We start from the raw sequence: 27,200 nt of genomic DNA, 5'->3' as shown, positions 1-27,200 counted from the left end.
TTACACTTTAATTTCAGAGCTAAATATTATACTGTTTACTCTGTTTCATTTACTCTACAGCTTTAGTTACTGGTTACTTTTCAGATCAACATTAAAAAAATACATGATATGCTTATAAAATCCAATTCATAGATTAAACCAGTGGTTCTCAGTCTTGTGATCCTTGCTGAGTGAGGCCCCTTGTCCTATTTCTGATTTGTGAGCTGGTCCAACAAAGAGTGATTTCCCCTCTAAACTTTTCAGATGGTTTTAATTTTAATAATTATATGATACCCAGGTCCATACAAGTAGTCAATATTTCAACAAAAAAGCAAAGGTTAGGGAATTAAATTAGCTCTTGGTTTAATTATTTAGATCTCAACTTAAGTTGAGATTCATTGACTTGTATTGTTATGTGCTTAACTTAAATGTGTTTGTAAATGGAAATTTTCATATTGTGGTATTGATATTTTTGCTTGAACAAAAGACCAGAGTACTTCATTCTTAAATTTATTGGAAGATATTCACATAACATAAAAAAACACAGTATTTACATGATAAATTCATACGGTCTCATTAGATATCTACACCAAACACTGTTCTCTGCTGTTCAAAGCCACTATATTCTCCATCTTTTCAAACAATCCTTCAGTCACACAGTTGGTTTTCTTGCTTGTCAGCACATGATACCTGCCCCCACATCTCTCTATGAGCCCCATCAGTTCCCCGTTCCTCAGGATGTGCTGCTCTGCGCTCACCCCTAAAGTTTCCCCCCATGTGAACAGCACCAGGGTGTGCTGCCAAATCTCCTCCCCAAACAAACCCATGTGCTCCTCCACAGCTCTCCTGTACTTTTGTGTGCAGGTTAAGAAGGCAGGCATGAGCAGGAGGACGATGTGAGGTCCTGGGTGACACCAGGAGATGCTGTCCAGAAGACTCTGTGATGTTTTTGTTGGGTCTGGACCGTCTCGCCACCTCAAACCCAGCGGCTCTACAACAGCGAAGTGTCTCCCAGCGATCTGACCTCTCCAAGACCTGAAGGTAGAGCCATCGAGTTCGGACGCTTCTCCACCAAGGATGGTGATTCCGGCTGGGGAGCAGGGCGACCAGGACTCTCCTAACACCACCACTCTCAAATCTGACCCTCCAGCTGAGTTTGTGTTGTTTGAACTTCTGTGACCCTGACTCTGAGAAAACAACCTCAAATCCCTGCTGACCCTCTGCCTTTCCAGGTCCTCTCTGCCTCTTTTCTTCCTCGACTCTGCTCCTCTTCCTCTCATCCCTTCCTTTTTATCAGCCATCTCTATCTCTTTCAGTGTTTCAAGATGACAGTTATTGCTCTCTGCAGCTGACAGTGCTGTTTTCATCCTCTGATCCTCCCTATCCTTTGTGCTTTCTCCTTTATCTGCCTCTCTTCCTCCTCTGTTTCCCCTTCTCTCACTGACCTCTTGGTACATTACATGGACGTCATCTTCTGAGCTCTCAACCTCAGCTTCCTGACTGAAGAAACTCTCCTCGTGAACTCTCATGTTGTCCTCAGCCTCATGCTGCCCATTCCCTAAATGTCTTTGCTCTCTTTTACGCAACTCTGCCTCTCGTGCTGCAAGATTCTGCTCCCATTTGTTCAATTTTTGAAGTGACATTTTTAAATGTTTCTCTTTTTTGTGAAGCTCGTCTTTCAGAAAAGCCAAGTCTCTCCCCATCTCATCTAACTGCTGAGTTGTAGAGTGTACATGCTCATTTCGCATCTGCAGCTCTGACTTCCAATTGAGCAACTCCTGCTCTTCATTTTTTAAGTAATGCTCCCTGTCTTTTAGCTCTTTCCCCTGGTCTTTCAACCCTCTTACCTTCTTCTGAAGATCCTGGCCGTGAGAGCTTAGCTCTTTCTGTGTACCCTCCAGAAGTCTTAACAAACTGTCTATCTCCCTCTCCTTTATCTCAATACTCTGTGCTTTCATTTTCACATCTTGCTCATACTGATCTATCTCCTCTCGCTGTTTTTGCCTTATCTCTAGATTCACTTCTAGTCCTCTAAGTTCTTGTTCCTTACTTTCAAGTTTCGCCTCCCTTTCAACAAGCTCTACCTCTTTTGCATCCAATTGAAGTCCTCGTTTGCTCAACTCTTCTTCATTTCTACTCTGGTTCTGTTCCCTTTCCCCTACTTCTTGTTCCCTTTTCAAGAATTCCTCACCTTTAGTTCTGAACTCATTCTGTTTCTCCATCAGCTGTCTCTCAAAATTCTCTCTCAGCTCATTCATCTCCATTTTTGTGTCATCTTCTCTCTCTTTCATCCTTTCTATCTCCACTTCCAGTTCATCATTTGCCTCTTTTAATGCTCTGATCTCCAGATCTCTCTCCTCAAGAATGCTTTGGATTTCAGATTCTTTGCTCTTCACCTGCTCCTCATATCCCCTGACATGTCTTCTAACTTCTTCTTCACTCTCCGTCAGCTCCTCATACTTTATTTTAAGATTGTCCATCTCCTTCCTCATCTTCTCATTTTGCTCCTGCAGCTCCTCTGCTCTCTTTTGACTTTCCTCGTATTTTTCGGTGACGTCTGAAATCCTTTGTCGACCTTCCTCCAAACAAGTTATAGCATCATCCTTCTCCTTTGTAATCGATTCTATGTTCTCGTTTCTTCTAGCAATCTCCTTTTCATATTCCTGAATCATGCTCGTCATCTCCTTTTCCATCTTATTGGTGAGATTCTTCAGCTCTGACTTAGTTTGCTCAATTGTTAGCTTCATTTGGACGATCTCTTTCTCGTTCTCTCTGTCTTTTTGCCTCAGGTGCTCGAGCTCCTCTTCTTTCTCCTGCAGTTTTTCCATCATTTCAGCATCTTTTTTCCTCTCCTGCTCTGTGTGACGCTGCTGTATCTCGATGATACTGGAGGTCTGGTTTTCATTGCTTTCTTTCAGGTCTTCAATTTCTTTTAAGTAGCTTGCGCATGTCGTTTTCGCTTCATTCACTTCAGTGTCTCTCTGTGCAAGAAGACACTGTGCTTGTGTTAGTTCTTTATTTTTCTCATCGATGATTTTTATCAGCTTGTTCATCTCATTTTCTCCTTTCTCATCCTTTCTCTTCTGCTCTTCTCTCCATCTCGTCTCCCTGGAGTCAGCCTGCTGTTTAATACCCTCAATCTCCGCTTCCTTTTCTTTTACTTTTCTCTCCATTTCATTTAAAAGCTGTAATTTCATCTCATCCATCTCTCTCTCTTTGTCTCGCAGTCGTTGCTCTGCCTCTTTCTTTTGGTTTAGAATTATCTCACCTCTCTCCTCTTCTTTTCTTTGCAGGATTTCTTCAATATCCTTTATATGCTGGTTCAACTTTTCTATCACTCGTTCGTTTTCTCCCAGTTTTTGCTCAATCTGTCTCTTGTGATTTAATCGATCTGTTTCTCTTTCCTCCTCTGTCTGTCGCAGGGTTTGCTCAAGTTGTTTTAACTGTTCTTTTGTCTCTTCTATTTCTCTTTCTTTTTCTTCCAGTCTTTGCTCCATCTCTTTCTTGTTATTTAAATGATTTATTTCTGTCTCTTCCTTTTGTTGCAGTTTCTCCTTCATTTCTTTGACATTTAGCTTCATCTCCTCAATTTCTTTTTGTTTTTCGTCCAGTCTTTGCTCCAGTTCGTTGCAGTAGTTTAGATGATCTCTTTCTTTCTCTTCTTTTTGTTGCAGCTTTTCCTTAAGTTCTTTGACATTGAGTTTCATCCCCTCAACCTCCTTCTCCTTTTCCTCCATCCTTTTCTCCATCTCTTTCTCGTATCTTTCTTTTTCCTTCTGACTTTCTTGCTTTTTTCCCTCAACTTCATTAACATGCTGACGTTTTAACTCTTCTGTTAGCCTGTCTCTTTCTTGCAGTTTTTCCAAAATGTGTTTTTCATTAGCTTGATTAATCATTTCTTTCTCTTTTTCATGTTGTAGCACATTTTCTTCTATTTTGGCTGCATACTTTTGTTCTAACTCTCTTATCTCTCTTTGTCTTTCCTGCAATTGTTTCTCAGTTTCTTTTGCAAATTGTTCTTTCAGCTCCACAGTCTCTCTCTCTCTTTCCTCCTCTATGTTCTTTACTTTTTTCATGTACTGTTGTTGCAGCCTTTCTACATCTTCTTTGTTTTCTTTCACTTTTCTGTCTATTTCTTTCTGATGTTCAGCCTTCCTTGCCTCCATTAGTTTCTCCATGTCATTGATTTTTCTGGTCAGTTCTTCCTGATGCTGCAGTTTTAAGGCTTCTGTTTCCTTTTCTTTCTCTTGCATCTTTTGTGCCATGTCTTTTTTGTGATTTAGATCAATCATCTCCTTGTCTTTTTCATTTTCTTGCATTTTGTCTTTTATTTCGGCTTGGTACTTTTGTTCCAGCTCTGCAATCTCTTTCTTTTTTGCTTGTAGGTGTTCCTCATTTTCTTTTGCAAACTGCTTTTTCAAATCTGTAATCTCTCTCTGCTTTTCTTGCTGCATGTCCCTTATTTCATTTTCATGCTGTTGTTTGACCCTTTCCATATCATGTGCTCTTTCTTTCAAATTCTGGTCAATTTCTTCCTGGTGTCGAAATCTGGTTGTCTTCATCATTTTTTCAATTTCACCAATTTTTCTGGCCATCTCCTCCTGATGCTGTAGTTTTATGTCTTGAATTGCTTTTTCTCTCTCTTGCATTTTCTTCTCTATTTCTGCCTTATGTTGTGCTTTCATTTCTTCAACTTTTCTTTCCATATCTTTTTCATATTGTTTTGCATTATCAAGAGTTATCTGCTTTTCCTCTGAGGCTTTCTTTCTTAGTTCGTCCTGCTCTTTGTCTTTCTCGGACATTTTTATTTCCATCTCTTTTTTCAGTTTTTCTTCCAGCTTTGTCATCTCCCTGTTATTTTCTTGTTCTTTTCTCTCAAGAACATCATTATAGTGTCTTTTTGTCTTATCCATTTCTGCTTTTAAAGAATCTGCTTTTTCCATCCACTCTGCTTTCTCTTTTTTGTGCAGCTCTACAGTTTCTTCCAATTTCTCCACTTCGTTCCTCCACTCTTGCGTCTTTGCTCTAATGGCATCCTCCCTCTGTTTTCTCTCATGTTCGTTTTCTACACCAGCACGTTCAAGGTCAAGCAGCTTCAGTTGCTGCTCGTCAATTCTTTCTTTCAGCTCCTCAATCTCCCTTTCTTTTAGCTCCAGGCTAAGCATTGCATTGTCCCTCTCTTGATTACTCTGTTTCAGTGCCACACCGATTCTCTCATTTTCAAGGCTAAGATCCTGAACTTCTCTTTCTTTGTCCTCTGTCAGCCATCGCATCCTCTCTTCTAGCTCACCAATATCATTCTTCCTATCGCCAATCCTCCTGTCTTCATCCTCCTCCTCTTCCCTTTGAATGTCAGCTTTCCCAGGTGATTTCACCTTCTTCTTCCTATCAAAGAACCATCTAATGCTTTTCATCTCCCGCTCTCTCATATTCTTCAACTCCACCTCCTGACGAAGCATCTTGTCTCCTATCTCCTTCAGGCGCTGGTTGAACTTTTCATTCCTCTGCTGGCTCAGATCCCTGACCTCTTGAACCAAAGAGGAGAAAGCCTCACACCTGTTCATTGTCGCCATCTTTTCCACTTTCTCCAGGAGCTCTGTCACCTTAGCGGAGCCTCCTCTTCCTCCTCCATCTACACTGCTGATGACATGGTACCTGCGCCTGCATTTCTCCAGCAGCCACTGCAGGTCCCTGCCCCCACCCTGGATGTGCTGCTCAATATCCACCCCCTCTCGAAGCTGATCACCGTGGGTGAACAGCAAGATTGTGTGTCTCCATACACCCTCGCCCAAAAGCTCCAGATGTTCCCTCACATGTCCTGCCCTCACCAGTGTGTCCACCCTCAGAGTCACCAGGAGTGCGTGGGGCCCTGGTGGACACAAGGCCACACTACTAACAATTTCCCTCTTCACTCTCTCCGTTGTAGCACCTGCCACACCTGCCTCCCAGCCCGGTGTGTCCACCACCGTCACCAGCCGCATGGCCACCTCCGCTTGATGACGGATGCACTCCTCTGTCACTGCACCCGCTTGGAAGAAGCCTGTTTTGCCGAGGATAGTATTCCCAGCAGAACTCTTCCCAGTTTCGCGCTCGCCCAAGAGAACCAGCCTAACCTCAGGTAGACGTCGAGGAGCCTTGGAGAAAGACTGATGAGCATCTAGCTCGGAACCCTGAGGACCATCACCTGGCAGGAACAAAGGTACAGATTTTCAATAAAACATAAATATTTTTACTCATTAGCTTACAAAATGTTTTTGGCTATTAGCTAGATGTTTAACTGTTGTCGCCAACTAGTTGCTAACTTTGTCTAACTGCTGTTTGGTGCGGTGTAGGTAATGAATAGTGGGTTTATTAGAGTGTTTTTATTGTTATAGTCAAGGAAATTGGTGAAACCCAATCATACAATAAATGGTAAGTGATTGAAGTGAGTGAGGTCTTTTGACCACTAAACTGATGCCAGCAGAAACATAGCTGCATTAGCATGTAATTATATTATTATAATATTTATTATATTTCTGCTGTAAGTGATTTCACATTTTTAATGAAATCAGTGAAAATCAACCACATAAGACATTTCAAGTCATAAGACAAAAGTAATGAGGCTAAATGAGGCTAAAAATGCTCCGTAGGATGGTCCTTTCAAACTAAAGTGTCATCCATTTGATTTATCATTAGTAGAAAACATGTTGATTACATATTTGCATATTTGCATCACATTCACATATTTTCCAATAAGACTGCAGTCAGTTTTGGAACATTTGCATTAAACACTTTCTGTGCCTTATTACTGTGCCTATTTCATGTACTTGAGAGGACTTGAGACTTTTATAAATCAAACAGACTGGAGAACTCACTGGTAAGAGCAGCTTTGATGGTCCCTCTCTGCATCTGTGCCTCCATCTGCCTCTGTTTCTTCCTCCTCTCCCTGGCTCTCCTCTTCCCGTCTGCTTCCAAACCCAACACAACAGTACTATCCATCTCCAAATGACTGTGGCCATCTTTCTTCCCCTCCACCATTTGCTCCAGCTTCCTTATCAGCTCTTTAACCTGTGTCCCGTCTCCTTTACTCCGATTGTTCACGACGTGGTATCTGTTCCCACACTTCTGGAGGAGTCTCTGAAGAGCTGGGCCGCTTGTCAGAATTCGTTGCTCCATGGTTGTCAGGCCCAGTTCATCTCCCCTGGTGAACAGCAGCATGGTATGCCCCCAGACTCCTTTTCCCAGCGGCTCCAGGTGCTCCTCTATCTCCATGATATAGGCATCAGTCACAGAGGCACAGGACCGAACCACCAGAAGCACAGCGTGGGGTCCAGGAGGGCAAAGCGAGACACTCCGTAAAGTTTCTCTCCTCACCCAGTTGGGGGTGCTGTTGAGCGGGTAGTACCACTCCCACCCAGGTGTGTCCACCACCGTTACTTTTCTCCCTTCTACATCAGCTCGCCTTTTCACACACTCCTCTGTGGGCTTCCCACTCTCGAACCCTCCCACTCCTCCCAGGATGGTGTTGCCTGCCGCACTCTTCCCTGCTCCTTTCCGGCCCAGGAGGACCTAGTCTAAGCTCTGAGAGAGCGGGAGGGACGCTGTTTGAAGCAGAGGGTTGTGAGTCCATGGCCGCCTGCAGACTCTCATCTGTGAAGAAATTGAGAAGTACTTCCTCAGTGCATCGTACCGGATAAGCTGAATGATACAAAACACAGAAGTGTGACAATTATCAGTCATCTAGTCTCTGCTCTACATCTGAATTAATGCTTGTTTTTCATTGTTTTACCTCAAGAACCACAACTGATTGTTACGCTTTTCTTATAAATTATTGTGCATGTTCTTATTATGAAATACCTGAACATATGAATTATAGTTTGCTGTCAGAAAGTACAAATTTGTATAATCTGCTTTGCTGTAGCCTTAGAGTAAGGTACATCTTTACAAGTTTATTTTAAATGTACAGAATTTAAACCAACTAAGAAGAAGAAGAGCTCAACAACATACTCACCACCATTCGGCACGGTGATTAGACTGAGGCTCTCATCTGTCGTGTCCATCACTTCACTGGTCACTGCCTTCCTCTTGTCCTTCCTCTTCCTCTTTTTGGTTCCTGTGAGTCTTACAGGAAGAATTTCTGCAGCTTCATTGCGAAAGTGAACAGAAACACTGTGATTACAACCGATCTAAAACGAGGGTTCGTGCTGTGAAAACTGAACACACAAAGTGGAAGACTTGCCCTGTCATGTGACTCACCTGTGGTTTTCTAACGTGCATTCACTTAAGACGACAGGAAGTTGGGAGGTGGCAGAGTGAGCTTCTATGACACATTTAAACATGCACATGTTTGCAGAACAAACATGCATGCTGCGCACACTTGCAAGGATTCGTTCATGTGTGTATATATTGTACATGTACAGCAGAAATGTGTGCGTGCTGAGACACACATGCAGGCTTCATAATGAGAGCTGCAGGGCTCAGCGCTGTCAGACGTTGTCCTGTGGTAAATGTGTGGCACTTCTGTTTCCTTTCCCACCAGCGAAGTGATAGAGAGCTAACTTAGCCTTGTGGTTAAGAGTTCCTGCCTCAAATTTTGTCTGCATACCTTAAAGGACAAAGGGACGACAGTGAGCAAACAGCAGACGGAAGCTGGTTTTATACAAAGTGGAAATTATGAAATACCACAGTAATCTATAATTGTGATGAGTAAATGAGGAAGAACAACTTGCATTAAGCTTATCTGAACATCAACATACAAGCTTCATGTTCCCTAATTTATTCACTGTTACACTTCAGAGTAAAACCAGTAAGTAACCAGTCCTAATTCCTGGAAACGGCAGCTGAGAAAGAAAAACCTGCCATGGTAGTAACTGTTCTGAAGTTTTTGATCATATCACGTGATCTTCACCATGTGATATGTTTATTTTCAGCATCATGAATGACTTTTAAACTCTTCTTTTAAGCCAGCATGCTCGAGAAAAACTCCAATTCTCATGATAACATCTGTTGATGAAGATCTTGTGATATGATCAAAAGATCTACAACAGCTACTAAATGGACCTTGTGGTAAAATTATGTAGAGCAGATATAGTTTGCTTATTTATTTATTGAATTAACTTTATTTCTGTAGATAGATAATGTCTAACTTTTCCACAGTATGCCTGTGATTGTACTTTCTTCCATCAGTTTTGGTTTTGTGGTGTTTCCTAAGCGTAATACGACAAATGCCAAATCAACAGAGCAAAACAGAACAGCTAATGATTGATGAGCCGTGTAGCTGTAATTTGCCATAATCTAGGATAGAGATACATTTGTTTTCTAACAGTTGTCATATTGTGTGAAGAGCCAATACCCTTTCATCATGCTCGCGGTCAGAACTGCTTGCTGTCGCTGCACCTTGGCTGTGTGACGTCCCTGGCTGCATACATGGTACATGTTCTCATGTCCAGTCCAGTCCGTACGCATGAAAACACACATAAACACACATTAGATCACGTCTTTTATGATTCACCCTTTCCTTCAGCAACAGTCAGGGTTAATAAAAACAAACCCTGTTTATGGAAAGGACTGAATCAGCCGTATTGATTTGGCACCATTAACCCAAGCGGAGTTGTTTTGAGGTCTGTTTGGTGAATATTGCCATGATGGATGCCTTTTTCACATGTGTGCTGCTTTTCGTAAATGTCAAATGAATTACTTTTTATTGGACTCCCTGCAGCAGCACTTCTCTCCAAATATGAGGCAGCCTGGCATCTAACAGACTCCATATCATGAATAAAAAACAGCCCCCAAAATATTCGACCATCAGCACTGAAGCTCACAGTTGCTCTTTTTAATGTAACATATATGCTACATTTGCATTGGCATCTGCTGATTAGTTTGCCCCTGAAATGAATTGGTCAATCAAGAAGATAAGTGGTGGAAATGTGAAAACCTGAAACATACAGAGCAGTGTTCCCTGTGATGTTATTCTGTGATGGAGCTTGTGGGTATTTTTAGCTGTTTCCACATCTGAATCAGTTTTAAAGTAAAGGTTGTAGATCTAATCCATTTTTTCCAATCAGTTTTAAATGTTAGGAGCACACATCTCTCTGCTTAAGAGGGAAATTAAACTGTATTTTATGTTCATATTTTGGGTAGTACTGATGGAAACTCTTGGTAGAGGCAGATGATTGAATGAGTGAGAGGGAAATCATTTGCACAACCAAATGTGGTGGCTCCACTGGCTCATCAGCAGAGGGACTTTTGTGCCTTTTATTGTGTTTGGACTCATTTCTTGTTTTTTACGACCCTTCAACACAGTATCAGAGCCAGTGTGGAAAAGAAAACTGAGTAGATGCTAGAGTGAATGCAGAGAGTGGTCTTAGTAGTTAAGTAGTGGTATCAGAGGAAGTAATGTAGGAGTAATCACAGGAGGGAAATGGTGGCAACAGTGGAAGGAATAATGCTGATAATATTACATAGTAGCAACAATATCAGTGACTGTAGTACTGTCAAAGTAACTGAAGTAATAAAGTAACATTAACTATTCAGATGTTCTCGGTCAATCAGATTAGCCAAATGCTGTCGTGACCTGAGTGGACAGTGTGATTGTTTCTTTGCTGAATCAAGTCAAGTCAGGTCAATTTTATTTATATAGCACCAAATCACAACAGAAGTTATGTCAAGGCACCTCTTAATATAGAGCAGGTCTAGACCGTACTCTTTGTATTATTATATTCACAGAGAGAGACTCAACACTTCCCACCAAGAGCAAGCACTAGGTGACGGTGGCAAGGAACAACTTCCTTTTAAAGCAGAAACCTTGAGCAGAACCGGACTCAGGGTGAGCAGCCATCTGCCTCAGTAGGCTTTGTTTTCTGCACATGAGCTGCTTCCTGTTCCCTTAACAGCTCGGACTGGGAGCCCAACAGAATTTAACGCGCCAGTGTCATGTAATTACCACCTGTGTCTGCGGAGGCTGCTGTTGCTCAGTAAAAATTGCATAGTGTTGCTTTAAGGCATTTTATCTCAAACCTGTTCATTTTTGTGCCTAAACCCGACCAAACTTTAAAGTGTTGATACATTATAAGACAGTGATTTGTAACAGTTTGAACAGTTTTCAAAGGCACACACAAATGATGTTGTCCTGTTGGTTGAAGTGTCAGATTAGAAAACGCTTATATGTGTTTTTCTGTGGTGAAGTTGTTTAATTTAGAGAGCCTGTTGCATAATTGGCTATTTATTAAGAACAAAAGCCAAAACCATAAAAAAAACATACACGAGAGAAGAGCACAGGACAAACCATGATGAGAAGCCAAACACCCACTGGTGGGGCACTGGGAGTTTCCTACCCATGACCAACACTTCAAATAAAAACACCACACTAGTAAATATGTCACCACAGACCACACCACCATCAAAAGTGAGTGGACACCCAGCACACCAGCCACACCTGTTACCGAACAGACAGAATTAAAACCCTAAAATGAGCGATACTACAAAGAATGCTGAGATAAATAATACTAAAATCAACAATACTGAGACAAACATGCTGAAATAGATATCAGTCAGTGACCGGCCTGTGAGCAAACAATTCAGTCATAAATTTGGGTGCAAGATAAATATGGAGAATTTGCAATGTTAAATTAAGACATTACATACCGTATGTTGCATAAGACTATTCTTTTTCAGCTTCTCAACCTAAAATAAAATTCATGGCAAACTCACTTAAAATAATAGTGATTTTAACAAGAATAGCAGTTCTGTGAGGGTCATCTGTACCCAAGCACAGGGGTTAACCACAGTCTCCATTTTGTTTTAGCATGTTAGCGTGCTAACATCTGCAAAATAGCACAAATTACAGCTGAGAGTGACAGAAATATGTGGTATTTGTTCACAAACCAGTAAACTGTGTCGCCTCACAGCAGGATGGTTCTGGTTTGAACCTAGAGTTTGCATGTTCTCCCTGTGCCTGCCTGTGTTTCCTTCAGGTGCTCTGGCTTCCTCCCACAGTCCAAAGACATACAGGTTAGATTAATTGACGACTCTAAAATTGCCCATAGGTGTGAATTTGTGAATGGGTGTTTGTCTCTATATGTCAGCCCTGTGATAGACTGATGATCTCTCCAGAGTGTACCCTGCCTCTTACCCAACGTCAGCCAGGATCGGCACTGGCTTCCCCGCAAACCTCAAAAGGACAAGCGGTATAATTAATGGATGAATAGATCGTCTAAGTTATTACAATTCACCCTGAGGGGAACCTTAAAAAGTCCATTAAAGTTGTTAGGATATTAAGTCTGGTCTGAAGTTTGTCTGGAAAATTAGACAAAAATAGTGAAACAGAACAAGACGTACACGAAATCTGAATGAATCTATGATCTTGTCAAACTCTTTCAGCAGTCAAGAAGATGAAGATATGTGTGTGTGTGTGTGGTGTGTGTGTGTGTGTGTGTGTGTGTGTGTATCTGTATCAAACTATCCCATCTGACAGCTGCAGAGCGGAGACATCTCGATCAGTCTGTAACTTTATCTCTCTGAGCCCCATCCAGCTGTGGTTTGTGCAGAGATGGTAGATTCCACATCCTGCTCCCAAGTTAGACTGACCAGTTACACCCAGGACAACACTGTTTCCCTGCACACACACACACACACACACACACACACACACATACACACACTCACATACAGATAGCTGTCTTCCTTGCCCCTGTAGGGTATATAAGCAGAAGCAGAGGACTCACAGACGCAGCGGCAGCAGCAGACTGACTCCAGCCGACAGCAGCTTCTCCAGCTTCATCTGAGGTGTGTCCACTCTGCAGTGCAGCAGATACAAATCTTTCATTCGTAAGTAAAAGTTCTGCTTTGGTGCAACAGTTTTATTGCACCAAAATTCCTTTGCAGTTAGGTAACTTTAATGTTTTGTTTATATCTTCCAGATGTGAAGATGCAAATTAATTTGCTGACACATCTGAGAGTCATTCTAAAAGTTTTACAGTTATTGTGCAATGTTCAAAATTACAGAGTAACTTTAACAAAACCTATTGTACATTATAGTCATTTCATGACTGTCTTTGATTGATTTGACTGTTTTTGATAAACTTCAGTCACTCAAACTAAAACCAATAATCCAGTGGTTCTCTCTCAACTTCAAATAAGAGACATGTTTGCTCTACTTCTACAACAGATACTGAATTGAAATTTATATTTTTTCTCTCTAAAAAGTATATTATATATCCAAAACTGTTTAACTCAGGTTTTTTGCTGGGAAAAGTGTGGTCTTGGCAGAGTGTTTTATAGTGAACTCAGGGCTCACTATAAAACCCTCAGCTCTGCTTTTAAACCCACGTGGAGGTTTTCTTCTGTGTCAGCATTTGCCAGAGTTGTGTTAAAAACATGTATGTGTGCGTATGTCACTGATTAAGTGTCTCAGAAATGAAAAAGTTTCACATACTTGCTCTACTGCAAACTGTAGCTCAGTGATGAAAATTAATGAAGTACATTCACTCCAGTGCCGTGCTTAAGTAGAATTTTGATGTACTACATTTTACTATTGTTATTATATTGTATTATTACAGTGGATGAGATGGTTTGTTGTTCATAATGAGTACCTTTGTCCTTGATACTTTGGATTTTGCTGATTGTACTTTTACACTAACCTTAATAAATCCAGAACCTGAAACTGCTTAATCCAACTCAACATATTATAATTTCTACTTTTGGTTGGATATCACATAGACTGGCATAAGTATATGACAAGTTAGAGCAATAGGAGTAGTACCAAGGGCAGCAGCACTGGTTGTTCAAATAGTAATAGTGGTAGAAGTTAATTCAATTGAATAATTAGAGCTGAAACAATTATCCCTTTAATTCATTAGTTGACAGATAATCAATCAGTCATTAATTATTTTCTGGTGTCAGATTCTCAATATTGATAGTGTTTCTCTGTCTTTTCCTGTATGATAGTAACCAGAGTTTATTTGGATATTGAGCTGCGACATAAAACAAGCAATTTGAAGACATCACCATGTACTCTGGGAAAGACAGGCCGTTTTTAATACTATTTTCTGATTTTTTTTCCATTAATCAAGAGAATAACTGTCAAGAAAGACAATTGTTAGTTGTAGCCATAGTAGAGAAATGTAATCATGATTTCTCCACCACAACAGCAGTGGAAGCGCCCATGATAATGGTGCATTACAAATTGTCACATCAATGGTAGTTGGACAAGTTGGAGAAGTTATTTCTATTCATGGTTAACCAAAGTAATTACTCTATGAAGGTGAAAACAATAAACCAAAAACAACCTTAAAACCCGACTGACCACTGTGGAAATTAAACACACTGTTAGTTTCAGACTTCGCTTTGGGTGTGAACACATTAAAATCGATGTAAACAAAGACCCTCAGTGTGACTCATTAAATCCATAAACATGAAACAGAACTGAAATTACATCAACCCTTCAGCCCACATGGGGTCTACCTAAAACCTGTTTCCAGGGGGTGGGTGGGGTTACTGTCATGATGATTATGTAAGTATGTGGTAAGACTGATTTTACCATTAAATACACAACAGCTGTTTTCATAAGATGCAGGGTGAACATTATGTAGAAAGTAAGTTTGTGGTACAAACACCTGCCTGAGAAAAAGACTAAGTGTTGCATAATGTGGGCGTGTGCTGGACGCAGAGCGAGAAGTTTGGGACGACGTTTGGCCGCATGAGTCATCGTTTAGTACAGTGAAAGCTCTGTTCTCACCTCAACCACCAGTGGCAGAGATAGACATGTGTACCCTCTGCAGGCTGGCAGGGGGACGAATGACCAGACACACTGACGACAGCACATAGTAAATACTAGAAAGTTTATACTTAGATATGCAAATGTTTTCACACCCACATAAAATCCTGCATAACTAGAAGATTAAATAGACTATATGATAAGTAATATGACACATTAGCAGTGGTGGAAGATGTTTATAAAACATTACAAAAATAAGTATGAAGTAGCAGAAAATGGAAATTCTCTAGAAACATATCTCAAAATTGTATTTAACTACAATAGTATGGCATTTCTTTTATACATTTAGGAATATTCGTCCCATTACTACAATACAGCTTCTACTACCAGTGGTACTGTGGTTAAGAGTAACACCGCTACTGTTACTGCTAATATCAGTGCTGCTATGTCAACTTTTTTTTTAAAGTGTGTTTTATAGGTGCTTCACTTACATAGTCCCAGTTTATCTGTATTCATGCACTACTATTGAAACTCAAGAGGGTTGAATTGTGTGTTTATTTCAAAACTTCTTAAGTAAATTTAATGTGTAGGAGGACACTTTTGTCTGTATAACATTAGATCATAATAACATGATATCACACAAAAGAAAAACCCTGTAAGATCGCTGTGGCTCCAAAACCGGGAATGACTCTCTTATTTGCCAGTTGTACATAACTTTGTCTTTTAATAGACATGATTAATGCTCTGGGTTAAGACTAATGTTCCTCTTTCTGTGACCGCAAAAACACAAGACAATATTTGTCAAGTGAAAATAAATCACCAAACACTGTTGATGTTCTTTACCAGGAGGGGGAGTGACTGTAAACTCCCCTCTACCCCAACCCACAAATACACATGGAAACCACTTGTCATATAAAACTGTGAAACTGCAGTTATTAATTAATGCACATTCATCATATTCATATTTTAATTTTATTTTGAAAATCCTTCCCTCTTGAATAGAAGGGATGAGGAGTCACTCACTCAGACTCACACACTCAGGCACATTTTCACTTTTTCCACAGATGTAAAGCAGATGAGTGTGAAAACAACTCACCCACCACACAGTAATGAAGGGAGCATGATGGGAATTCAGGCTGTAGAAACTGCACAGACAAACTGCAAAGACACTAACTAGTGTATAAGCATATTTTAGACATCACATTAAATGCACCAGATTTGTTAATTTTGACTGTGCAAAATAAATGAAAACACTGTTCTCTGTCTTCTCTCCTCCTCCAGTCCTGCGAGGGATCATCCACACAGAACAGTTACCAGCATGTCTGATCAAAGTGTCACCCCGACTCCCTCTGATCCCCCCCCTCCACCCTCTGGACGCCCTCCCAAGGTGATAAACCGTGGCCGCACCACAGTTCCCATCGCCAGCTCCAACTCTGAGTCAACCGACGTCCCAGAGTTTGAACACTTTGGTGTACCGGGCCCAAGAGGACTCCCACCCCTGACTGGTGAGGGAGGGAGGGGTTTGTGGACAGTGTTTGTATAATTTAGCTTCAACCCTTCTAGGAAAAATATCTCTCTCACAAAAGCAGAATTGAAGAGAAGACAGATGTCACAGTATGTCTTGGCTGGAGAAGATAAAGTCTTTTTCCCTGCAATGACACAGTTTCCAGTAGGTTCTGCACATGATTGACACATAAATGACGTCCAGACAGGATAAACTGTTCGTTGCAACGCCGCTGCCTGTATTTCTGTCAAAGAGCTGCACACAGACTGATATCCAGATGTGACAGGAATTTATGAATGCAGTGTCAGCAGTTTCTGTGGTAAATTAGAGTAGAACATCAGAATGACAGCAAATAAAAACAAATGAATAGTTGATGGCGTTTTCTACGCACACATCTCAACATGAATTGTTGATATTAGAGAAAACTTGTGACAATCATAGGAGTGGGTTTGCCTCTATATCCCCCGTCTGATGTGATATTAGGCATAGATATAGAAGTGTAATATAAGTTAGGTGCTCATTAATTTCAAGTTTTTCTCGTTACTATAAACTGTGTTGGTCACACTGCCATTGAGACATCCTGCTCTCCTTGTCTCTGTCCATTCAGAGTATCTTGACATCTTAGACGTGGACATGATGAAGAAGCCGAATGAGAGCAACAAGATGAATCACCACACCGCGTTGTACCAGTCTGACAATCTCATCATCCGCAGAGGACAGGAGTTTGAGGTCAAGATCACCTTCAACCGTCCGTTCAATTCTGCTCAAGACAAGTTTGCTGTGGAGTTTGTCATTGGTGAGCCTGTGGTCTTAAAGTTCTAAACAGTGATATTTTCCATCCTGCAAAAAACAACTTGACTGTGGCTCTCTCTCTTGTACATGGTGTAGTATATATCCAAGTGTTTTCACTTACATAAATCAGCCAATGCTCCGTGCTCACCCAGGCTCCAGCCCACAGTACAGCAAGGGCACCTACATTCCTGTCTTCCCCACTAAGGATCGTCAGAGCCCCTGGGCAGGCCGCATCACAAACACATCAGACAACACGATCACCATGGGCATCACCCCTGCTGCCGACTGCATTGTGGGGAAATACCACATGTACGTTGCCGTGGCGACGCCCTACGGCATCCGCAGGACCAGACGGGACATCAGCCGAGACCTCTACATCCTCTTCAACCCCTGGGTGGCAGGTGGGTTTAGGCCTCACAACCACAACTCTTTTTTTTTGAACCACTGATGCTGGAACATGAAGTTTTGGCTCTTGAACATCCACATGATCCGTCGTCTTTTCTCAGATGATGCTGTGTTTCTGGATGATGAGAAAGAGAGGGATGAGTGTGTGATGAGTGAGATGGGGATCATCTACCACGGCGCCTACGACGACATCTCTGAGAGAAACTGGAACTATGGACAGGTAGGAGAAAAAGCAAATCAAGAACTTCCAAGACTTGTTGTTCTGACTGAACACTTTTTGTTTTCTCTAGTTCAACTATGGAGTCCTGGATGCCTGTCTGTACATCATGGACAGGTCTGAGATGCCTATCACCAACAGAGGAGACCCCATCAAAGTGACCAGAAAGGCGTCTGCTATGGTAAGACACATTAAATGGTGCTTCAGTGTACAGAATATGACTGTATAGTAAAATATACAATATTTCTGACACCGTGCATCTGATTAGTTCAGTCTTTTCTTTCTAAAGTTATACTACATTGCAGGAAGTCTTGTGATAGCTCAGAACAATACGTGTGCAATCTGCTCTTTGTCGTCTTCAGCTGAACTCTCGTGATGACGATGGCGTGTTGGTGGGGAGCTGGAGTGGCGACTACAGCTACGGAGTGGCGCCCACTTCCTGGACTGGCAGCACAGACATTCTGCTCAGCTACGCCAGCAGCAAGATGCCTGTCTGCTACGCTCAGTGCTGGGTCTACGCCGCCGTTTTCAACACCTGTGAGATCTTTTCTTGACCTCAGTGTTAAATGACTTAATGTTAAGACAGAGAAGTCTCAGGCTCAAGGAGATGAAAAACTGATCATGACTGATACTTAGAATCTGGGTCACTTTGCTCAGTTAGGAACCTCTGGTCAATTTTCTCTGCTGTTCTGGAGTATCCACTCCTTGATTTTTGTCTTTGGTTTTCATTAAATGTTCTGCCACTGTGTCTCAGTTCTGCGCTGTCTGGGCATCCCATCCCGGGTCGTCACCAACTTCTTCTCAGCCCATGACAACGATGGAAACCTGAAGACTGACATCATCCTGGATGAGAACGGCAGGATTGACCGCAAGCGTACCAAGGACTCTATCTGGTACCATGTCATCTTTGACATTTTAATTTTTGTGCTGTTTTTTTTTACCGGCTGGTGTTGTGGCCTGTATGGATGCTACTGTTGGTACAAGTGTCTGTTCAACACTATTTAATTCGTAGTAATTAGACATTTTAGTCAACAACAGAATTCCCATTTCACTAACACCCTGGTCCATGACAAGGTGTCTTGAAAATGAATCATTTTAGTGAAATCTGTGAATATTCATGGTCCTCAGAGGATAGTTCTGAACATTTTTGGTGATTCCTCCATCTTTTCTTTGGCCATTGGGCCAAAACCCCAGTAATAGTAAGACTATAATCTCCAATAGTAACACACAAGTTTAGATAATGATATTGATCATTTCCTTAATGGCATGTAAAATAGTGTTTTGTCATTGTTAGGAACTATCACTGCTGGAATGAGTGCTACATGTCCAGGCCTGACCTCCCAACTGGATTTGGAGGTTGGCAAGTTGTGGATGCAACACCACAGGAGACCAGTGATGGTAAATAATATGAACTATTTATTGGCTGTAAAAAAAAAAACAGGTTATGGGTTTGTAATGACTACAGATAAATCTCAGACACAAAAGAAACAAATCAGAATAAGATAATTTTCCCTCTGGGTTGCTCTGTCTATGCCATGAATAAATGCAATGCAAAGAATGGACAATTACTTATGCGTTTTCAGTCAAGATAAAAGTAAATACAGCGTACTGATGGCACATCAATATTTAATCTCTTCCTCCATTATCCATCAAGGCATGTACAGATGTGGTCCTGCATCAGTCCAGGCCATCAAACATGGGCAGATATGCTTCCCCTTTGATGCTGCCTTTGTGTTTGCTGAGGTGAGTCTTTTGTATTTCACACTGTAGGTTCATGCTGTACCTGTAGTTTTCTCTGCTGGCAGGGGTGTTCTGGAGTCTCACTGTCTTTCTCCTCACAGGTCAACAGCGATGTGGTGTTTTATTCCCGGAAGAAAGATGGAACATTGGAACCAGTCAAAGTGAACCGGACTCACATAGGCCGCCTGGTTTTGACCAAAAATCCAGGGGACTTGACCCGTCGAGACATCACCAGTCAGTACAAGTTCTCTGAAGGTAGGTGACTCTGTCCAATACAAATTGCATTAAGGGACTGAGGAACCATTTTTCTCTCAGCCTCTGAGACTGGTGTTTTTTATATTTAATTCTTTGACGATGAGTTTCAGATGAGTAATGTCAAATGAATCAGCCATCACAACTAAAATCCTGGAAGATTATTCCTCTGTAAAATGCACTGACATGAATATATTGAACACAATCACATTGAAAACAGACTGAGGAACATCATTTAGCAAATACACTGTATAAGGCTTCATGTTTCCTGTGAATTAATTCTGTGCAAAAATGCTAAGTACAAAGTAAATTTGGGATGATAGTGGCTGCATGTTGGCACAGTCAGCTGTATTCTGGCACCAGCGGACCAGCCCTTATGTGGCTGCCAGAATAGACAGGTTTTTTTTTTTTTTTAAGAGTGTGGACATGGGCCTTTTTGGTCTGGAAATCAGCTTGTGTTGGCATCAGTCTGGCTTGGTTTTAGCCAGAGCTGGCACCCAGAAAAGGAATAGAATACTTGGGTCGGTTCTGGTGCTTCATTTACCACAAATATGGCATGAATTTGACAACACGGACTCAGACTGCTTTAAGCCCAAGTCACTTTGTTGCTGGGTGAACGAGAATAGTTTCCTCTCAAGCAAAGAAAACATCCTGTCATATCCAAATGTGAAAGACGCAGATGATGTTTTCATTTTGAAATATAGAAATATACAAATACATACTTTTATTTCAACCATCCAATCCAGGCAGTACAGAGGAGCGTACGGTCCTGGAAAAAGCAGAGGAGTATGGCTGCAAACGAGAGAAGTCCAACCCTGCCCTGGCTGATGTGGACCTGGTCCTGCCCACCCTGGAGATCAGCGTGGGCGATGACTTTGAGCTGAGCGTGGAGTTCATAAACCGGAGCGACCAGGAGCGCACCGTGGACACCTACATCAGTGGGAACGTGGTGTATTACACCGGAGTGTCCAGCTCTGAGTTCCTGTTCAGGACTCCCACAGTTGAGATTGAGCCCAACCAAAGTGAGTGTTTACTCGTTCACTTTTATCATAATCAAATAAACCGATGACCAACAAAACATACTAATACAGAAGTTTTTCTATAGATTTTTATCATCATATTCATTCAGCAGGAATATGTGAGCACTGTTAGAAATCATCAGACATACATAGAACAAATAAAAGAATAAAAGGTAAATGCAGAGGGAGCAACACTGTATTTTTACGTCCTGCAGCTGTGAAGGAGTTGGTGTCTGTCCAGTCAAAGAGCTACATGAAGCAACTGGTGGAACAGGCCAACCTTCACTTCATCGTTACTGGGAAGGTCAACGAGACCGGCCAGATCATCACCGCCATGAAAGTCGTCACCCTACGCAATCCCAAGCTCAGCGTTGAGGTGTGTTATACTGCTGTATATCTAAAACATTAACAAACACTATTTAGTTTATGAGTGTGATTTTTATAGGTTGAATTTGTGAAGTTGTTTGCATAATATAATCTATGTCCTGTGTGTACTTTAGGTTTCCGGTGGAGGCAAAGTGAATGAGGAGATGATGGCGACCGTGCAGTTTACAAACCCCTTCACCTTCAACCTGGAGGGTGTCTACATTCGCATGGAGGGACCTGGGGTCATGTCACCCAAGTTCAAATATTACAGGTGAGCTCAGCACATAAGTGTGTATGTATAAAACTAAAATGATACCTGATATAAACCTGCAGCTGGAATAAAAATCACTCTTTAAAAGCACCATGTTCATTCATTATGTTACAGCATTCAGTCCTCTGTTGTGTGTAGGTTGTGTAGCACAAAATTCTCGTGACAGGCTGCAGATATTTTATCAAATTTACAATATAAAAGAAATCCACTGCCTAAATTGACATTCAAATTACATAAAAAGTTTGCAACTGTATTTTTAAGTAAGTTATGGAACAGATCTTTATTCAGACTCTTTATTCAGAACCACATGTCCATTTAATTTCCTGCAAAGGAGAAAAGGGTGTAAAAAGGGTACAAAATACATGTTTGACTAATATATAACTAATGTGTGACTCGTGGGGAATAAATGCATGAATTAATTCAGGGTGAATTTCATTATTAAGAAAAGTTCTGTTACATGGGTATAAAATAGCCCTTTCCATGTAACAAATTCCTGCTAACTTGGTGGCATATAAATTGATGTCTGAAGTAACTGTGACGTAATGAGTTATGCCTCAGTCAAGCATTATTTAAGCCTGTGTTTTGTACCTTTATCACACAGTGCTCCTGATTCCAGATTCTGTGTCTGACTATCCTTTGTCTAACACTAAAAAGTGTCTAACTCTAAACTTTCTGGTTTCAGTCTGATCCCAGGAGGCTCCTCTCTGACCTGGGCCGAGTTTTTCACCCCGCAGAGGAGCGGCTCCACCAGGATGATCGCTACTCTGGACTGTCCTGCTCTCAGGCAGGTCTACGGCCAGGCAACCATCACCATCGAGCCCTGAGGATTGCTACAGGGTCACTGATAACCAACATTTAACTCAGTTACACTTCAGCCAACATATAGGCTTATAATATAGTTATGCAACTGTAGGTTTACAACAAGTATAGCTTCAGCACTTATAAACAATGGTGATAGTTTAAAATACTCTGCAGAGGTGGTAGTCATAAGAATAGCATGTGCATTAATATCTCTCTAAGTATAATCATTTTTAAAAATTCAATTTAACATACGAGATCACAATAGTCCAATTAACCACAAGAAAGCTATGTGATTTTTATGATTATGAAAGAAGCAATCCACAAACAATGTTATCTCAGTGTTTTTTATTGTTTTGTCTTTTTGACCATTTGAAAATCTAAAGTTTTTAGCTCAAAAGTATAAAAAAATACAGGAGTATTTCTATTTTAAAGCTGCAGTAATCACTTTTTACCACTAGTGGGCAGAATTGCCCCAAAAAAAGAGTCTGACATACACATACAGCCCTGACATGTAGAGTTGATAGGGTTAGCATGCAGACATTGCCCACTCAAGACTCCAGCAGACAAAGAGCAACATCATCATCCCTCTGGAGTTGTTTTCTGGTCTCCTGATTTTATCCAAATATACACATTTGTGTTTAATCAGTTTGTGTTTCCACCAACTCCTGAGAAAATTATCTGTCCTATAAGAAAAGCTTTTTGCGTGAGTAGAAACAGGGTTAATTGGGTCAGTGACAGTGAACCAAACAGTAAATCTGCCATACAATTAAAACAACGAGCTAAAAGTGGTTAAAAATCTCTGTGGAGCTGTAGAGTTGGCTGATTATTCTCTCTGAATATGAGATGTTTCATTTAATGAACAAAATAGTGATCTATGCAGCTTTAACTTTACCATTTGAACTATTTTCTAAATTAACCCACACTATACAACATTGAAATTTAAACATCAATATTTTTATCAGAGTAAAGTGCTCTTTCACCTCTTTACCTTCACCTCTATCTTACACAAATCTTTACATAAATCATCTTTTTCTTCTTCCTTTAAAGTACAAATATCAACCAAATAAAAGATTGACAACTGCATAATTTTGTGACACGTGAGTCAGTGGTGATACTTGGATTTCATCTTGCCATTTTTACTTATTAGAAATGACGTCTAAATCTCTCACAGTGGCACCATATTTTATTAATGCTAGATTGGAATAGATATGGCTTTCAAATCATTCTTCATAATTCATCAGAATAAGATGAAAATGAATCATTAACTATCTCTAAACAGTATATTGCACATCACATCATTTATGTAAAACTTTGTACCCTACAGGTACTCAAGCAGCTAATATCAAGTTTGTGTAGAAAACTTTATGGCCTCAGTTTTGACTTAAACTGGAGACTAATTCTGATATTCAAACATATTTATGACATATTTCATTTTGAATCTATTTACACTATAACTCTGAGTAAACATACCTAAAAACATACCTGTATTTTTCTACACTTAGGACACTGCACAGTGGAAAATACCAAAACTTTCCCTCACAGTCACTTGAAGGTGATGAGGTAGTCCGGGTATGCTTGGTTGTCATGGAACACAACATACATGCTGGGGTTGTCTAATTTGTCCACCACGCTGTCGTAGCGGTCATGAGGCTGCTGGTCGTTGAGAGGCGGAGGCACCCTCATGCTGCTTTGACCCTGAGTGTAGAGTCCAGTCAGGACTCGAGCCACGAACATTAATTGAGAGCCATCGGCAGCTGGCCTGGAGTAGGTGGGGTGGGCTGAGTAGCTGGCGTTTACGGCAAAGTAGGTTCCATGACCATATGCAGTGGCTGAGAATAAGAGAGAACAGGGAATTAACAAGTACCCAATACTCAAACAATTGTTTTCCAAAATTATCCATATGATTGTTACAAAAAATACTCATATGGGCACAGTTATAAGAAAGCAATCCTGAATGTTATTAGAACATATGATTCAAGCTGGTTATTGACACTGACACTTTATATTCTTGAAAACCTTAAGAGAAAACTGCTCAGGAGAATGTGAACATGCCTCATTTAAACATATAAACAAAAGACTGATGCTTGTTGCTCATCATTTTCCTGATAAAGACAGTCTCTGAATAAAGGGAAGGAGACAAATTAAGAAAGAGAGAAATACAGCACAGAGGAAAGTGCAGAAGTGTGGAGTGAAACATGTTTTGTCTTTTTAAAAGTAGTAATCTACAAGTGTTTACAGAAATAACTCTCAGTATAGTTTCTTTCAATCTGGGCTCTAGACAGGATTTTAGAAAGTCTGAGGTTGTAAATCCAGTTGAAACCATAAACCCAAAAACAGAGCCTGTAAAATCTTATCATTTTATTTTATTTTCCTACCTGGAAGATAAATGCTTGTTTAAAGCTTCCTCTACACTGCCAGGAATAAAGTTAATAGAATATTACTTCCTGGTCCACCACATGCCCATAAAAAATTGTTTTGTTAACCACAACCCTGCCTATAGTACTGACTGGTACTAACAATCAACAGCCACAAATGCTTACACGTACATGCACAACATTTTCTTCTCGTAACACCTATAAATAGGTCGCTCTGTCTGTCCAAAAATTCCTCTGCTGCATAGGGAGCTAGAACAGAGGCAACTGCAGTAAGATGCCACAGCCTGCAGATGTCACTGTTGCATTATTTTGAGTCAGACCCTGAATTGCTAAAGCAATGGCTGCCTTTAGTTCGGTATGGGCCAGAACAATTATTACCATTTTGCCCAGCAAAGCTCCTGTTGAACCCAGTTTTCAAGATGGAGTCACAGTTGTCCTGCGTTGTCCCGTGGTACAGAAGCTTTTCACCTGCACCACCCCTCTGCGCGTTCTTGTCAGAAATTTGCTTCTTCCGAGCTTCGTAGGCCCGGCGCTGATGGACGTTCTGCACACGCTCGATCTAACGAGGAGAAAAATGTGTGAAGAGAAATGGAAGGTCCCTGCAGTTTGTGTCTCCAGACTATCAAATCTGCCTTCACCAGGGAAAGCCACCTACCTTCATTACAGTCTTGTGGACAGTTCGTTTGAAGGCCTCCTTCACTGACCGGTACTCTGCAGAGGAAGGCTGCAATGCAACCATCTTCATATCTCCCCCTGCAGCCATGTTGTCCCAGTTCAGGGGGAGAGTGAAGTCTGAAAAGTCAGGGGAGAAAATGAAGCGAAAAATGTCAGATGTTACATTTCATTTGGTCAAGTAATCAATCAACAGTAAATGTCCATTTGTATTCTAGCAGATGTGCAAAAAGTAATTGAAATAAAAACATTTATTGGCATATAAATAAATATATTTTACTTTACAATTGGATATAACTGATCTCAGTTAGAGTCCAGTATATTCTTTACTTGTTTACTTTGAAGCTTAACTGGAAACCAACATGGACACCCCTTGAGGCCAAGAAAAGTGCTCAAAAATGATTCAGTTTATTCAAATGTAAAATATCTTTATCACAAAATTTTTGTTTATGTTTGAAATCAGTCCTCTGACCTGGCAGATTCTGAAGTCGTTTGAGCTCTGCCGTCTGTCCAGTTACTTGTCTTTGGGCCTTTGTCCTCTGTGGATCCACGCTCCACTTGGTGCCCTGTGCGTCCATTATTCCTCCTGCAATATCATTTTTTTCCAGGTTGTGATTGGCCGTTTTGGGGAGTCTCTCCCAGTTGCCGTTAGATCCCAGGATGCACCAAGCCACTCGGTTGTACAAGTCCTCCTCCTCCTTGATTCTCACCTCTCTCCTGAGGTTGCCATGCACAGCCGCATTAATCATCTGTATCACCTGGTTGACCCCATCTTTTAACCCAGTCACCATTAAGCTTCCCTGGCCACCCCAGTCCCTCTTCATGTACAGACCCTCAGTCTCCATCAGCTGGTTCAGATCCTTAATGTCATCCTGGGTGAGGCTTTCCAGCTGCTCCTTTGAGAAGGTTTCTGAGGAGCACTGAGCCTGATACAGATCCTTCAGCTTTGCCATGGCATCAACAACAGTTTTGCTGCAAATACCCAAGAACAGGAAGATGGACTGCTGATTCATGGAGCTGACATGAAGGCTGCTTAGATCTGCATTCAGAGACCTTGGTGGCTGTTGTTGTACTTGAGGCAGCTGAGGTACTGTCACTGCAAGATGGGTTAAATCACAACAATCAGTGAAAATACACAATAAAATGAGGGAATTCTCATTTTAGAAAAAGAGCAATTTCTAAACAACCACAAAAGAAGAAAGCTGTCACCTCTGTTGACTACAGCAGTGGAGAACATTTGTGTTGCCTCCTCTTTGAATTCCAAGAAGACATTGATCTTAATCAGGACAAGGCGGATGTCAGTGAGATAGAAGAGGGGAGCAGACGATGTGGCAGTATTTACCCCTCGGAGGATTGCACTCGCAACAACACCAGGGTCCATCCCGCCGGCTCCTGCACAAAGAGATTTCATTTTTTTTACTGGGAGAATTAAAACTGACACTGAGTTGAAAAACAATTAGATAATTAAACACTGAAATTGACAATTAGTTTGTTGAATTATCTTACCAGCACAGATGGCAGGAATGGCCACAGACTTGTATCCAAAACGATCACAGGTCTCAATGATGTCACACACCAGTTGTTCAATGAGGACTGCATCCCTTTTTCCACACACATGAAAAATGGCTTCACAAGGGAATGATCCAGACTTGGTGGCAAAAACCTCTCCTTGGTTCACTTTTGCTACACATACCACAACAAAAACAACATTAGCAAGAAGCTGTTACATGTGTGTTGCTTTAAAATTTCTACCTGATGTTTTCTCACCTGCTTTCAGTTCAGCCGCCACCTCTGGTCCTGCTACAGTTAAAATGTCTTTGCACACGCCATCTGTAGAATAAAATAACAGAACAAGAATATGAGTCTACAGCCATGCTAGCATCTCTTTGAGGCTGTACATACGCACAGCTGTGTTTTGAGCTAAATGCTAAAGTTAGAATGCTATGTTCACCTTCTTAGTTTAGCATGTTAGCATACTAACATTAGCTAATTACCACTAAACACAAAGCTGTGGATGTTGAGAGTGTCATTAGTTTTGCAGGTATTTAGTCATAAACCAAAGTACCAGACAAATTAAAAAATTGACTTAAGGATGATGTTCTATGAAAAGTTAAG

At 41.1% G+C, this 27,200-nt stretch overlaps 3 protein-coding genes across 6 annotated transcripts in view; 1 reads left to right on the top strand and 2 right to left on the bottom strand.

Annotated features, from left to right (window-relative positions):
* Nucleotides 1-476: 476 nt before the first annotated feature.
* si:dkey-185m8.2 (trichohyalin) lies at nt 477-12,781 on the bottom strand. Its single transcript, XM_018705186.2, has 5 exons — nt 12,685-12,781; nt 7,970-8,101; nt 7,649-7,656; nt 6,834-7,527; nt 477-6,163 (listed from the first exon to the last, which is right to left on the bottom strand). Exons 1-5 carry the CDS (start codon nt 12,779-12,781, stop codon nt 564-566), a joined length of 6,531 nt encoding a protein of 2,176 aa, XP_018560702.2. The 3' UTR covers nt 477-563.
* Nucleotides 12,642-23,124, top strand: f13a1b (coagulation factor XIII, A1 polypeptide b). 2 transcript variants are annotated; one of them, XM_018705187.2, is made up of 15 exons: nt 12,642-12,783; nt 15,953-16,176; nt 16,783-16,971; nt 17,120-17,368; nt 17,474-17,592; nt 17,663-17,770; nt 17,952-18,126; nt 18,344-18,482; nt 18,884-18,987; nt 19,244-19,332; nt 19,431-19,584; nt 20,328-20,603; nt 20,816-20,976; nt 21,101-21,237; nt 21,920-23,124. In XM_018705187.2, the coding sequence occupies exons 2-15, from the start codon at nt 15,990-15,992 to the stop codon at nt 22,059-22,061; spliced, it is 2,229 nt and encodes a 742-aa protein (XP_018560703.1). In that variant the 5' UTR covers nt 12,642-12,783; nt 15,953-15,989; the 3' UTR covers nt 22,062-23,124. The 2 variants fall into 2 exon arrangements, with proteins under 2 accessions (XP_018560703.1, XP_018560704.1); XM_018705188.2 differs by having other exon boundaries at nt 12,643-12,741.
* LOC108903094 (protein mono-ADP-ribosyltransferase PARP14) overlaps nt 22,369-27,200 on the bottom strand; it is a 23,723-nt gene continuing 18,891 nt past the window's right edge. For 2 of the 3 annotated variants that reach the window (XM_051075475.1, XM_051075476.1), the window contains 5 exons: nt 26,295-26,477; nt 25,558-26,181; nt 25,069-25,205; nt 24,792-24,972; nt 22,369-23,867 (listed from right to left, as the gene is read on the bottom strand). In XM_051075475.1, coding sequence (XP_050931432.1) covers nt 23,581-23,867; nt 24,792-24,972; nt 25,069-25,205; nt 25,558-26,181; nt 26,295-26,477 — 1,412 coding nt within the window. In that variant the 3' untranslated portion in view covers nt 22,369-23,580. Of the gene's footprint in view, nt 23,868-24,791; nt 24,973-25,068; nt 25,206-25,557; nt 26,182-26,294; nt 26,478-26,591; nt 26,769-26,852; nt 26,916-27,200 lie in introns of all 3 variants that reach the window. The other variant, XM_018705143.2, reaches the window with a different exon arrangement.

The sequence above is a fragment of the Lates calcarifer genome, linkage group LG14 (genome assembly GCF_001640805.2).
Source record: "Lates calcarifer isolate ASB-BC8 linkage group LG14, TLL_Latcal_v3, whole genome shotgun sequence".
Lineage (NCBI taxonomy): Eukaryota > Metazoa > Chordata > Actinopteri > Centropomidae > Lates > Lates calcarifer.
This window is presented reverse-complemented; position numbering and strand designations above follow the sequence as displayed.

What these genes read in the sequence shown, in the direction of transcription:
- f13a1b (XM_018705187.2), top strand. Translation starts at nt 15,990, where the DNA reads ATGTCTGATCAAAGTGTCACCCCGACTCCCTCTGATCCCCCCCCTCCA. An exon ending in GAAACTGGAACTATGGACAG is followed by an intron (nt 17,593 to 17,662) that starts GTAGGAGAAAAA and finishes TGTTTTCTCTAG; the next exon opens with TTCAACTATGGAGTCCTGGA. An exon ending in ACCACAGGAGACCAGTGATG is followed by an intron (nt 18,988 to 19,243) that starts GTAAATAATATG and finishes TTATCCATCAAG; the next exon opens with GCATGTACAGATGTGGTCCT.
- si:dkey-185m8.2 (XM_018705186.2), bottom strand. Translation starts at nt 12,781, where the DNA reads ATGAAAGATTTGTATCTGCTGCACTGCAGAGTGGACACACCTCAGATG. An exon ending in CAGTCTGCTGCTGCCGCTGC is followed by an intron (nt 8,102 to 12,684) that starts GTCTGTGAGTCC and finishes TTCGCAATGAAG; the next exon opens with CTGCAGAAATTCTTCCTGTA. An exon ending in CATCAAAGCTGCTCTTACCA is followed by an intron (nt 6,164 to 6,833) that starts GTGAGTTCTCCA and finishes TGTTCCTGCCAG; the next exon opens with GTGATGGTCCTCAGGGTTCC.